At 43.1% G+C, this 14,799-nt stretch overlaps 1 protein-coding gene across 1 annotated transcript in view; it reads right to left on the minus strand.

Moving 5' to 3' along the window:
• Positions 1-14,799, minus strand: part of MAP7 (microtubule associated protein 7) — a gene marked incomplete at its 3' end in the record, with an annotated part of 231,665 nt that overhangs the window by 85,675 nt on the left and 131,191 nt on the right. Inside the window, exons 3-4 of the mRNA XM_082250917.1 lie at positions 13,292-13,369; positions 7,075-7,238 (exon numbers count right to left, since the gene is read on the minus strand). Coding sequence (XP_082107043.1) covers positions 7,075-7,238; positions 13,292-13,369 — 242 coding nt within the window. The remainder of the gene's footprint in view (positions 1-7,074; positions 7,239-13,291; positions 13,370-14,799) is intronic.

Below are 14,799 nucleotides of genomic sequence, written 5' to 3' on the forward strand. Positions count from 1 at the left end.
TATCCCAAGAAATTGTGATAGCTACAGAAAATTATGCTTTTGTCAAGTAGGCTGCTTGTAGCATATCTGAAATAGAGCTAGAATCGGATGCTGAAAGCAACGTTAATACTGGTTCTTGCTTTGGGGCAACGGAACACATCGTCCCTAAAAGATGAATGTTGTGCGGACCTTCAGCAGAGCAAATGTTTGCCTGCTGTTTTGAATTGACTTCTTTTCACCTGGTCTCCGCCATAGCTACAAGTGAGGGGGTTCACCTGTGGAGTTCCCATGGAGTAGAATGCGGGAGATAGGGTAATTGTGTCAGCAAGGAGCAACCCAGGTATAGACCATGGTGCAAAGAATTCGCCTGACGAAAGCACCTGAGTTCCTTACAAGGGCTCTAGGAGGAAGTGGAATTAAAGTGTGCAACCAGTGATGTGATGTAATACTTGGTCAATTCACCTAAAACTGAGCGGAGTGGTTGAAATTTAGCACCAAGTTTGAAACTTTGCACTGTGAAGTGAATATATTCCAAACAAACTGGATGTTGGATTGTATAATGATTTTGAGCTGCATATAAAGTCCAGGCTTTGCCTATCACAGTGGGCATACACCCAAAAGAGATCTTCAAAAACTGGGTTCAACAGCGATGGATCACAGGCCCTGGACCTGTATAGCACCATGTGGCTAACTCAATGCATTGCAACAATTGCCAAGGTAAGCAGCCCATGCAAGATCCAGTGCCCAAATCAATATTACAGGCCATCCCACAGTGTGGGGTACGGATATGGCTCCCAAAGTTTTACCAAGGTTGCACCAATCCCCATAGACTGCTTTTGTGCAGGCATTAGAAGACAGTAAGGGTTAATTAAAGAATAGCAAGAAAAAAAAACACAAAATAATAAAACTAGAGAAGTTTGTTTCTCTGTGAAGTAAAAGAGGTCCATTACCTTCAGACACTAGAAAAAAAATGAGGATTCATGGAGTGGGTTAGGATTAGGGGAGAGGTGCCCTACAGGGGGTTTGCCTTCAAACGCTTGCCTGTGGTCAATCACCTGAAGGTACGAGCCTATCACCCACGGTGTATGAAAAAGTTGTCAGTGTCCTGTACTGTATTATTAAGAAATCCTATTTTTTTTTTTTCATCAAGCGATATAGAAAGTCAAACTTTTAGGACATCCAAAAGCAGAAGCCCCTTAACTGATAATAGGAAAGGCAAGACTAGGTAGTAAGTAAAAATGACATCGCATGGGGGAGAAACCCCAAATCAAAATACCATAATGTAGAAACTGGTCTACCTGATAGAATCAGAAGAGTGGAACACAAAAATTATTTCCCAACAGGGAAGGACTCACAGCCTTAAGTTTGGTCAATAAGTCCTGAACCCCCTTACAGAATCAAGGGTTGATCCCAGGGAGTCAGCATGAACAACGGGGTATGTTACATGGGAGTTTCCTATAACAAGAATCAGGCAGAGGATAGAAGGTAGATTTTCTCCACAAAATTGACAAGAACGAACACAGATTTGATAGAGCTGGTTATCAAGTTTTTCTCCACTCTAACCGCAACAAGGCACCCCTGGGCAAAGCTCTAAAGAAGTTGCCTGAAAAAAAAAACTGTCAATCCTGGATCCTTGCAAAGTCAGAGGACTAGAAATACTCATGATTACCCACAGTCAACAATGCATCAGAATCCATGGAGCAACAATCAAGAATCTTATCAGGACAGCAAAAAAACACTTTATGGGGTAAGCAGAAAGCAAGGACGACTTCCAGAAAGGCTTTCTTCTTGAGTCTACAAAACTATATAGAAGGAAAGGCCTAGACCAAGGTGAATGGATTCCAAAAGCATTCAATACTTTAATGTCAAAGATTTCCTTAGTCAGTAAACTAGCTTGTTTAGCATGCGAATGACCCAAGAAACCATGGGACCCACCGATGATACTCTCCATCTACAGCACTGGATCTGGAAAGCAATTTGGTGCACAGACCACTCTGCTGTGTCCAAAAACAACCAGTAAAAAAAAGAAAAAAAATGATATCCAAAAAAATTGCACTAAAAGGGAGCAAAGTGGAAAGGACTGAAAAGCAAGGTTTAATTCAAATCAGAATTCAAACTATTGTCATTGTCAAAACAAGAACTCCTGTTCCTCCTTGATGGTAATGGCACGCCAGTGCCTAGACACTGTTCAACATATTAACGTGTCCATACCGGGAGAAATGACCAGAGAGTAATTCTGCAATGTAGGAGGAAACGCTGCTTCTGGAACTTCAGGATGTAGCCCAGGAGAAGAATGTTCTTCAATACCAGGATATTCCCCAAGTTGGGGAGAAGTTCTCATCACCCCGGGCATGGCAGACTCATCAGGCCATGAAATACCTGATCCTTATTGGCAGACAAATTAGTCTGCTCAGAAAATGTATCCCTAACAGCAGAAGGAAGGACTAGGATAGTCTAAGAAGAGACATGAGAAAAGGGTGTGGAGCAGCGAGAGGCGGGTAACTTCATGACCAAAGGAATGGACATAAAAGCAAACATGCTGCAGTTCTTTCTACTACAGAAACATACTGGTGTAGATTGTCTGCAGGCAATGAAAAGTTTCCAGCCCCAAATCCTGAAGGAACATGATCCAGTCAAATTTACACCATCAGGAAGACATTGTCCATTAGGGCTTACAGCAACTGTTTTCTCCACATGAGGTCCTCTGAGTGTCCCACATTGGTGAATTCACGAGAAGGCACTAGAGCAAATGCTGGAGCCAGCACCACTTGGAATGATTGGGGTGAAGGGGCAAGACTTCGGAGTCAGAGCCCTGGAGGACAGGGATCGGCAAGTACTTGTCCTAGCTGACTGTGCAGGTTAGAGGGTTTCTCTGGGGAGGGGCAGGGGTGGTGGCATTATTAGATACCAAGCAAAACTGATGGTCTTACATGTCCCATATGAGATAAATGATTGCTCTGGGGAGAGTGTAATGACCAGGAGGAGATACAGCTCCTGAAATCAAACTAGGCCAGAACTAGAACAAGAATCGTTAGGCCCATAAGACCCCAATAGAACAGAGGTAGTACGTCTGCCAATCTGTATAAGGACATAGGCAGGTAGAGCAGCTGGGGAGAGCGGTGGTGGCAAGAGATCAGTCTATAAACACGAAAGGGCACTCTCTGCAGCTGAAAACCTGAAAAGCAGAACAACTCCAGAGCCTGCAAGAATTAAAGGACATCTCCCCACTTGGAAAATTAGGGGTCCACCTTCATGCTGAAGGCTTCCCTGAGGGTTTAGCAGTTTTTTTTATTCCCACTTCTTATGCTGAATTTTGTCGGCTCTCTCTTTATTGTAATAGTCTTGATGAGAACATCAAGGGTAGGTCTGAAAAGAGGTCATGCTTCAAAGACAAAAGAGGTCAGGTGCTCCTTGGATGCATCCTAGCACTTTAACCAGAGTACTGAGCATTTGCAAACACAACAGACCTATACGGGAAACAAATGTAGATTCTTCTAGCAAGTCATCAAAGCTGAAGAGCAGGAATCCAGACATCTGTTTCATATGCTCTATCAGGAAAGGAATAACTGTCACAGTGTAGAGACCATTCCATCCGTTTTGCAAAATTAAGGACACAGCCAGAAAAGGGCCAAGGGCAGAGAGCTCACCAGTGAGAACAGTGTTTTAAGGCAGGATTCTAGCTGTTGGGCAGTAAAATCTCTGAATACCCTCTACTTCTAGAGGAGTCTGTTAAGGCGAGTCACTGGCAGATCCAAAGTGCGTCTAGACCACTAGTCAACATCTTTTCCAAGCAAGAACAAATCCAGCAAGCACTCAGGGGGTGTCCAGGACCCAGCTGCGTGTTCCCAATCACAATAGAATAATGCCTACAAGAAAAAGTATAATGGAAGATCTTTGCAGCTGTAAGAGCTCTGAAAGACCCAAGAATAGAGACAGTAGGCAGATCCAGATGCAGAGTAATACGTGCCACATCAAGAAGAGCTGAAAAGGTCTCTTGCCAATCTGAGGTAATCGCAGAAGACTGCAATTATTCAGAAACAATCTCATTAGGGAGAGACCATCAGGACCCTAAATCAGAGTCAGAGTTGGTCACTGCGACCGATGACCAAGCTGCCTTTAAGGCTGCAGGCAGATCAGAAATTGACTATCTTCAGAAGGCACAGAACAAATGTCCCCGGAACCATTAGGGGAGTGTGAGCTGGGGTTACCTGTTGTAGTGGGACCATCCCCTCTGTGTCTAGGAACAGACACAGTTGTTGTCATCGTGTGGTGGTGATGCAACTACGCTCAGGGTACAAAGCAAGGCCTTAGGCACTCACAAAAATCCAGATGGTTGGTAGTCACTGAGGGTTGGATAGACAGAGGTGACCAAAGTCACTGTAGACAGGCAGTGGGAGTGGAATGGAGTTCTATATGGCTCTTTGCAAAGCAGGAGCAGCACCAGGGAGATGCTTTTTTGATACTGAAAATATAAGAGCACAGAGCGCAAACGCCACTTTTATGGAGTGAAGAAAATTAGTGTTCATTGCTTCAACATTAACCCCTAATGTTGTGAAATTATGGAACAGTGGGAAATAAAAAAAGGTGTTTAGCAAGTGAGTTATCTCACACAGGGCAAGCACTGAGGTAATGCCAATGGCTTTAGACCAGGACAGCACTTTCCGCAGCCAAGATGTTATGAAAACAGGGTCTGGAAAGCATCTAAGCAAGAACTTAATGTCCAAAAGGTCACTTCCAGCCCTGCAGCATCAAGTATGGATAAGGCACTCAAGGTAGCATGAGGAAAGGCCGCTTGGGATAGCTGCAGTTGTAGAGACCACCTCAGGCAGTAAAGCAGCAAAGAAATGTGACTGAGGGGAAAGAAGGAAAAAAATACTAGCAAAAAAATAGAATTTTTGACTGATCAATAAAATCTATTTTTTGGAGAGCAATACGAAACACAAGATCTTTAGTCTTTACCATGGGTTTTATGCAGCTACCTGCAGGTGAAATTTGCTGGAGCATCCCCTCTACATCCCCTATGTAACCCCTGTGTCTTGTGATCCTGTGTCCCGTAATGTATAACTAAGAAAATGGGTTACACTTTTCCCAGCAAAGCTGAGAAGAAAACCTCCATCCTCCCAGGATTTTAGCAAAAAGGCATGCTTGTAGTAGGAGTTATCTTGGGCTGGCTTAAAGATTTTTGGTTTCCCGATGTAGGCAGCACTATAACTCAAATGTATGTGACTTCTATTGTCCCCCCAATGGATGCGAAAAAAATAAATAAATACTTGAAAACTCTGAAAACTAGAGATTTTTAGGCTTACTTAATAACAAAGGTTTCAAATAAGTTTGGGCTCAAACAGCCAAATCTTTTCTTAGTGCGACACCTGAGCATTGATCAGGCCATTTACGGCTATCCGTGGGAGTGATGGTGATCAATTCACAAAGCTTTTCCATACTGTAGAACTCTAGTGACCTGACCGGTCCTTTTTTCAGTGAGAAGAAGGAAATCGTGTATTAATTGTGCATAGACCATTTCAGTGTGTTGGGTGAGTCACAGGACAAACTGTTAGATCCTAGCAATTTGATTATGTAATTCTCTAAAAAAAAGTTCCTCTTAGACAGACCTCAACTGAGAGAAACATTGATAGGATTTGAACAAAATATTTTCTGTAATTTCTCTGTAACTGCATATGTGATCAAGTGCATATTGTCAGACGTCATAATATTGCTGGACTCTAGTAAATGAATAGCAAGAATTTTCAATCACATTGCCAGTATCTGTGTGATCTGGGAGTTGTGAAGCAACAGTGGAGGACATATATAACAATTTGGAGGGTACACATAAAAAGCCTATGGGGTGGACCGCAACAAGACAGCTGCCCTTCAGGACCAATAATTATAAATTTGAACCTATAACAAGCACATTTTTAAGAAAATAAAACACTGTCTGTTAAGCACAATTGTAAAATACAAAAACAATTCAAAAGCAGTTTGAGCTCAGACTTTTTATCATACCCTCAATTGCACCAATATTTATCTGTGACCCACTGTCAGTACTTTCATTGATTAGAACAGGATTGTACAGTACGTTACCAAATCACCTTAAAGTAAAACTGTAGGCAAAACCTTTTTGTTTCATTTTGGATAGTGCAAGGGATTATTAGGTTATGACCTCGATCAGGTTTTTTTCCCCCCCTATCTGTGGCTCATTGGGGAGACTTCCCTTCACTTACTAGTGTCTCCATTGGAGGATTTCCCCTCTATTAAATTTTCCGGGAACAACCCAAAATCTGGGATTTTCTTTTACATTCAATGAAAATGGTAAACTGGAAAAGTAGAGAGGGTGAATCTCGTTAACGGGGGCACAGACAGCAATAAAAACTGACCAACCATCTAATCACTCTCCACTCTTTTCAAAAAAAAAAAAAAAAGAAGTTTTGCCTTTAGTTATACATTAGGCTCCGTTCACATTATAGCGTATGGATCATGGGCAGAACCGCCGCGGTTCCGCCCGCGATCGGGAGATTATTGCAAATCGCGGGACGCCTGTGCGTTGCCCGTTGATTTGCAATAGACCCCCAAACGCTGAGCGATGTTGCCGCGATTACCGCCTGCTGAATCGCGGTAACATCGCGCAAAAAAAATCGCGAGACGCAATACGATCCAAAGAAGCTCTTGTACTTTTTTGGTCGTATTGCGTCCCGCGATTTTTTTTTGCGCGATGTTAGCGCGATTCGGCAGGCGGAAATCGCGGCAACATCGCTCAGCGTTTGGGGGTCTATTGCAAATCAACGGGCAACGCACAGGCGTCCCGCGATTTGCAATAATCTAACGATCGCGGGCGGAACCGCGACGGTTCTGCCCGTGATCCATACGCTATAATGTGAACGGAGCCTAAATGAAACTATGCCGCGTTTACATATATTTCCAAATGTAGTCATATCAATTTTTGAAACTAGAAATTGATTTGGTGTGTACTCTTTATTCATTTGTAGGGTGCATAATGAGGATAATTTATTTTATCGGTTTTCTGTGTCTGTTCTATTTATAGCATTCAACACCAAAAAAAAAAAATTTGAGAAAAGTTTCATGGCAAGCCAAGTGACCTACTTTTTCCTCTTCCAGTCTCTGTCTCCGCTTCTCATCCACAGCGGCGCGCCTTCTTTCTTCTTTGAGCCTCTGTTCCTCTAGTTTTTTCTTGCGTTCCTCCATATGCTTCTCATAGTGCTGCCGTGCTCGAATTTCCTTCTCTAACCATAGATGCTCCCGTGCAGCTAATAATGAAAAGGCATATAATCGGATATGAAAAATGTGCCTAGGTAATACACATTGTTCTGTAACTTCAGACATTTTTCTACTAATTGGTATGATTCACACAGCCGGGTCATTTAGCTGACAGTTTCCTGCAGTTATAGAAAACCTCTAACAAGCACTGCCTCTGCAAAAATAGAAATGCTTTTTTGACTTGAACTGAAATATCTATTTTGGTTCAGCATTTACTTCTGAATGATGGGTGCATATAAGCCACAATGCCTTTTTATTTTGCAGGAGCTTGTTTTGACACAACTTAATAAAGTATTTTTCATATACTGTACAGGGTATATTCAGGACAAATATATCTAAAAAAGTAATGTCTGTTTACCAGACATTAGTGCTACAACATATTTTTCTTTATTCATAAAGCACAAAAACATTAAGGAGCAGTGCTGAGGCTGTCAACCACAGGCTCTGTGCAGGGACCGATGTAAATGCACATAATATATGTAAAGTACTGAATAAAATGACCATGATATACAAGTACCTGTAATAAATAAGTACACACTATAAAGGGATATGCTTTGTTCATAGTTCATGTCTGAGATTTACAACCACTTTAATAGCACATTAAAAATGTTTTTTTTTTCCAGGCCAAAAAGATAAATGGAAAGAAGAAAAGCATAAATGGAAGGGTTAGGTTCATAAGAGTGAGAATTAGAAACTGCTCTCCTAAAACTCACAAGCAATTTACCAACAGCTAAAACCAATTGACACCAATTTGTACTCCTATTTCTGGACCTTTTGGCTGCCTTGGATAGGGTTTACCACCCCCTCCTGCTCAAAAAACTTTACTTCTTTGGTCTCTGTGACTGTATGCTTCACTGGTCCTACTTCTTTGGTCTCTTACTGTATCCTTCACTGGTTCTCATTCTACCTATCCTACAGCACCTTCAGGGTCAATTCCAATTCTACTTCCTTCTCTTTTCTCCCCCCCCCCCCAAGGTTCTGTTTTTGGACCTCTACTATTCTCGATGTACACCTCTTGGAATTTGCAAAAGCCTCCTTTACATTAAAAAAGATTTTAATATTTTGTTGAAATTAATGGTCTGGGTTAATTTAAGGTATTTTTTAGTTTTTGGAACCTGTACTTTTGAAACAGTATGCAAAGTGAGCATTCAGCATTTTCCCTTTACCAAATCAACATCAGTATGTGGTGTAATGGTATAGGCATTGATCAATCTAGACTGGTTCCCACTATATCCGTAGGGTGAGGGTCCCTGGAATTGGCAATATACCTATCCAGTGTAATATTGAATATGGATGCCAGTAGATGCATATCCAGAATCCCTCACCTGTGTCAAAGGAAGTTCAGGTCAGAACTGCGTCCTAGCACAACTGGATAGCATCTTTTGTGAAAACCTTTCAAAATTCAGAAGGAAAAGGTTTCCCCAACTCCAGTGCCACGCTGGAAGTCCAACACTCTAGGGAAAGTAAGCTGTTGGTGGTTAGATGCATAAGGCAGTCCAAGGACTAAGTCCACTTATACAATGCGGCAACCATGAATTGAGGGTTCCTTCTTGGCCTGGAGGGCCCTGGCACGAGAATGAAGGGATAGAAGTTTTTCCTGAGGCAGAAGGGTCCTGGACAGGGGCGTGCCCATCGTCAGAGCCAGTTATCCCGATCTGTGAGATTGCTCCAGTGAGGACTTTGTTTAAGATCCAACTAAAGCTCTGCAGAGTCTCTACTTCCTGTTAGATGCTGGCTAACAGGGAGGACTGGTCCAATAACAGGAGATCATCCAGGTACCTCCACAAAATGAATCCCCCCCCCCCCCACCCGAGAATGGAGCAGAGCCAGAACCAGGGAAAGCACCTTGTTGAAGACAAGCCTAAAATAAGGGCAAAAAATTGGTAATGTTGAGCACCCACTGCAAAACCCAGGTAGTGTTGACAGAAAGATGGGAATGTGCAGACAGGCTGGACGTCTACTGAGGCTGGATATCCCTCGGAAGCAGTGAGCCAATGACCAACCTGTCATTTTCTATTTGAAACTTTTGGACCCATAGGAACAACTGAATTTTGACTTACCGTAAAATCCTTTTCTCTTAAGCTCATTGACAGACGCAGGACTGATATCTTGATATCCGTAGGGTTATACTGCCCCCTACAGGAGTAGGACACTAGGCAGGAAAAAAGTTCTGGCCACACCTATGGGCAGTCCTGGGGGGTATATCCTCTGTCTCCCTGCTATAGGATGTCAGTTATGTAACAAAGCAGTGTCAGAGACTCATACCAACCCAACTCAAAAATAGAGGGGCGGGTACTGCGTCTGTCAAAGAGCTTAAGAGAAAAGGATTTTACGGTAAGTCAAAAATCCAGTTTTCTCTGTCGTTCATTGACAGACGCAGGACTCCTATCTTAATATCCGTAGGGACGTCCCAAAGCAGTGCCATAAATGAGGGGTGGGATAATAGAAATAAAATCCAATCCAGAAGGCCAATACAGAGCCAACCAGAAGAACAGAGGACTCATTGAAACAAGAAGAGGAGACCCACCTGAAAAAAACAAAACCCCCGAGGTAGACCAAAGGTCCCCTCAAACAGCAGCCTGCAAAACCTTGCGGCCAAAAGAGGCATCCGCCGATGCCAGCACATCAACCTTATACAATTTTGTAAAGGTATGCACCGACGACCAGGTAGCCGCCTTGCAAACCTGAAGCACCGACGCCTGATGGCGGAAGGCCCAGGAAGCACTAAGAGCCCGAGTAGAGTGCGCCTTAACAGGGAACCCGACCCTTAATAGAATAAGCCTGCACCACCGTCTGTCTGATCCATCTGGAGATAGTCGTGGCAGACGCAGGCAACCCCTTTCTAGAGCCATCCGTGATCACAAAAAGTGAATCAGCCTTACGAAAAGAGTCAGTAGTAGCCAAGTATACCCTGATCGCCCGAACCACATCCAAGGAGTGTAATGCAAACTCCCGAGGATGACTGGGCTTAGGACACAGGGAAGGTAACACAATATCCTCATTCAAGTGAAAGTCGGAAACCACCTTAGGAAGGAAGGATGGATTCAGACGAAGAACCACCTTATCCCTATGAACCACCAGATAGGGGGAACGACAGGACAACGCAGCCAGTTCCGACACCCTGCGTGCAGAAGTGATAGCCACCAAAAAAGGCCACCTTCTGGGATAAGGTAAGCAAGGGAATCTCCCTAATATTTTCAAAGGGAGATTTCTGGAGAACCGACAACACCAAATTAAGATCCCAGGGCGGCAAGGGCGTGCGCACACCGGAGGAGCCAGGTGCCGCACCCCCTGGATGAAATTCCGCACCAAAGAAAGAGTAGCCAGTGGCCTCTGGAAGAAGATCGCCAATGCTGAAACCTGGCCCTTGATAGTGCTCAAGGTCCCAGGGAGGGGCCCGGGTCCACCCCAGAGTCAGCCATGAGGAGCAGAGGGGGAAGCATTTACTCACCATACCGGAACAGAGCGGGCGCCACTCCAGACAAAACCCCTCACCACCCAGTGGGGGGGGGGGGGGGGTGTCGGCCAAAAGAGACGCTGTGACTCGGCCGTCGACCGGTCGTATGCGACTCGGCAGGACGTTTAACCCGCGGGCCAGTCCCCATCCAGTGGGACTATATCGCGGCCGACCCAGCGCGGAGCTGGGTCTGCACGCGCTCGTAGGCCGGCTGGGGTGACCACTGGATCTCAACATCCAGCCCGTCGCCCAGATCCGGCATAATTGCTTGAAGATCTCACAGGAACAACTGGAGAAAAAAGAGAACTAAAAAAAGATTTATCTAAAAAAGCTTGCCAGGACCAGAGATCCCAGCAAGGAACTTAGGTACTTACTCCTGACTAGGCAGAAAAAAAACTGACATCCTATAGCAGGGAGAGAGAGGATATACCCCCTGGGACTGCCCATAGGTGTGGCCAGAACTTTTTTCCTGCCTAGTGTCCTACTCCTGTAGGGGGCAGTATAACCCTACGGATATCAAGATATCAGTCCTGCGTCTGTCAATGAGCGTCAGAGAAAAGATGATAGCCTACAGATTCAAAATGGGTCCAACTCCTTCATTTGGTTTGGGAATAATTAAAAGGTTTAAGTAGAAATCTTAAAAGCATTCTCCTAGTGGAACTGGGGTAATGGCCCATTGAACAAGAGCTGCGGGCAGCTGAGGCTAGCTGGGAGTGGGAGGGGTTATATAGGGCAGTGTTTCTCAACTCCGGTCCTCGGGGCACACTAACAGGCCAGGTTTGCGAGAAAACTGAAATACATCACAGGTGATATAATTTGCTACTCAGTGATTGCAGTATTCTAGTCTGCATCTCCCCACGGTAATGCTTAAAATCTGACCTGTTAGTGTGCCCTGAGGACCGGAGTTGAGAAACACTGATATAGGGGAATATCCCTGCAGTCTTTTTTTTTTTTGCTAGTGTCCAATCACCTTAAATGTAGCTGTATAAAACTTATACAGTAAAACCTTGGATTGCGAGCATAATTTGTTCCAGAAACGTGCTTGTAATCCACAGCACTCATTTTTCAAAGCAAATTTCCCCATAAGAAATGATGTAAACTCAGATGATTCGTTCTACAACCGTTTATTCATAAGTCCTTCAGTCTATAGTCCATATAAAAAGATTAAAGCAATGTGATGAATTGTGTAACTATAAAATATCCATCCACAAATGGCAGCCTCCACAAGGGGATTAGAAACAGAATCCAGCAGGAGCTACAGAGTATAAAAGAGAAGAGAAGCGCCTCGAAGAGTAGGAAGATGGTTACATTAAATGAAGGTACAACATTTAGCAAGTCACTTGGTTGAGGATTAAAACAGGCACATCTAAGTTTGCAGGCATCCGGGGTAAAGCTTTCTACATAGACCGTCCTGTGCACCGCCGACTCTCACCGCTGTCAGTCTGCAATCGTGACCGGGAAGACTACCCTACAGTAGAACCATCAGAAAGCGAGGCTTGAAGCGCTCGTGGAGGAAGTAATGACATCGATGGTGGTGCGGAGGACCGCCTATTTGGACAGCTTTACCCCAGATGCCCGCATATTTAGATGTGTCTTTTTTAATCATCAACCATGTAAGTTGCTAAATGTTGTACCTTCATTAAAGGTAACCATATTGCTACACTTAGGCGCCTCTCTTCTCTTTTATACTCAGCTGTGAAATGACGCTATTTATAAAATTTATATAAAAAAATTGATCGTCTGTTCAACACTCGCAGATCAAGTTACTCGCAATACACATTTTTACTGTAGTTAAAGAGACTGTATTATGTACTGTATGACTAGGAATATATAATTTTACCAAAACTCTTAATTTTTATGGTCCTACTCTAGTAAAAAAAATAGCAGCTTTACATAAGATAGAAAACATCCAAGAATACATTCCTGTATAAGGTGGCTTTTGGATGTAATACTAAGGCCTCATGCACACTGGTTCACTCTAAACGCTGTTTCTCCTGACAGGAGAAAACCAAAGTTACAAACTCACCTAAGCCGTGTTTTTTTCACACCATTTAGGTGAGTTTAGTAGAGTTTCGTGCTTGGGCGTTTATTTAAATAAGTGTGCCCCAGCTCGCAATGCAGCGGGTTCACACAGGTACGGGGTGGCTGGGGTCTGCATTCCAAAGGGGTCCTGTGCATTTTTGGGCCCGGTCCAGGTGCGAATTCAGGCAAAAATTCTGACCTGATTCGCAACTGAACCATTGAACAAGGACGCACCGGACCCCATGCTGGGACCCATGGCCGCACATGTGTAAACCCAGCCTAAATACTGAAATTTGCACCTAAAACTGTAATTTTGTAACTTTTGGAAATGTCAGTAAAAACTTGGCTGTGCCAGTAAATTTTGGGTGTCGTGTTAGTAAATTTCAATCTGGTAGGTTGGCAACACTGACTTATACCAATATCTTTATAGCATATCTTGATGGTTTTGTGAGATATAGCATATAAAGTTGCAACTGCAATAAACCGTGTACAGTAGTTCCAGTATAGAGCCTGTTCTAGGTTTCAAAACAAATCTGAAGAAAAATCCATGCAAAAGAAACCTACCCATGACTTTTTCCTGTTCCTCTCGACGCTCCCGGGCAAGTCTTTGTCTCTCATCAACCTTCAAGACAAGATGAGGTTCTGGAAAAAGCATGAAAATGCAAATATCTGTCAGCAAACTTCTGTTAATCTATAGCGAATAGAACCTGAAGGGCATATGATTTCAGCTGATGGCCTCTGCACTTGGAAAAATAAACATCTCTGTACATACAGTTTTTTACATCGTAATTTATGCCTAGCATCCTTTTGTAAGACTTGTGATCTCTAGATGTCCAATATTCAGCCAATTCAAGGTAAACACATATATCATTATATAGTTTTACTTAAGCCCTCGTTCACACTGGAGTGACTTGTCGTGCAATTTAACAGGTCAAATCGCATGACAAGTCACATCCTATTGTCGGCAATGGAACTGTTCTATTTGCATCGATTTGAAAAAGTAGTTCCTCCACTACTGTTGGTGATTTCAGGTGCAATTTGCATTGCATAGACATCTGTGCATGAAGCCGCGCAGGTGTATTCCAAGTCGCATTCAATGTGAACGAGGGCTTAGAAAAGTATACAGTTTCCATCTTTGTTTCTCACAGCAAAAAATGTAATTCTATTATTGTTTTTTTTTTTTTAATTCTTTTATTGTTTCTACCTACCTATCAAATGTTGACAAGGTAAATTCTATATGCATGGTTAGTACTTGCTTACTTTGAAATAGAGGATAATCTGTTCCCATTCTTGAGTCATTCATGGCAAAAAATCACAAATTCACAAACATTTTATACCAACTGAATGTGTGCAACAGAAAACAATGGCAACAAGCCTTGTATAACCATTGGCAAAAAATAGTAGGTGGCCAGTCACAGACAACTCTTGTTGATTAACATAACATATAGATTGCCTAACATTCAAAACTGTATGATATGTCCTTGAAGGACATTCCCTTTCCTGTCACTGTCCTGTCTCTTTTTTATGGTTTATTTTTCTCCCAGCCAAAGATAGTCTTCACTCTACATTTTTTTATTTTTGTTTTTTTTTCACTCTATTGGCACCATCTCTTTGGGTATCATCTTTAATTGAATCATATAGGACATTGCGTCTATACCTTGCTTATACACTTTTAATTTATTCTACAGCAGCACATTTGAGATATTTGTTTCTTTGCTGATTTATTAGGGTGTACCCCACAATTCCCAGATGTTTATCCAGTGGTGGTTGTGTTGACCTCCCACCGCAATCTCTTTGCCACAGCTCCCGGAAATGGGTGATATTCCCTATGCACCTTCAATCTACCTCATGCGATTTTTGCAACCTTAGGTACTTTGCAAGTGCCAACAGGTATATCCCCCTCCCCTCTTCCCCCTCTTTTCCCTTCCCCTTCCCCTCCCCCCCCTGGTCTTTTGTTATATTATACTAACAATTATGTATCTTATTATCGACACACACATATTTATACATTTCGCATCTGCTCCTGATGATTGGTTACAACCATGAAACGCGTAGAGCTGTTTTGGATGCCA

The sequence above is a fragment of the Pelophylax lessonae genome (assembly GCF_965119305.1).
Source record: "Pelophylax lessonae genome assembly, chromosome: 3".
Taxonomy (NCBI): Eukaryota; Metazoa; Chordata; class Amphibia; order Anura; family Ranidae; genus Pelophylax; species Pelophylax lessonae.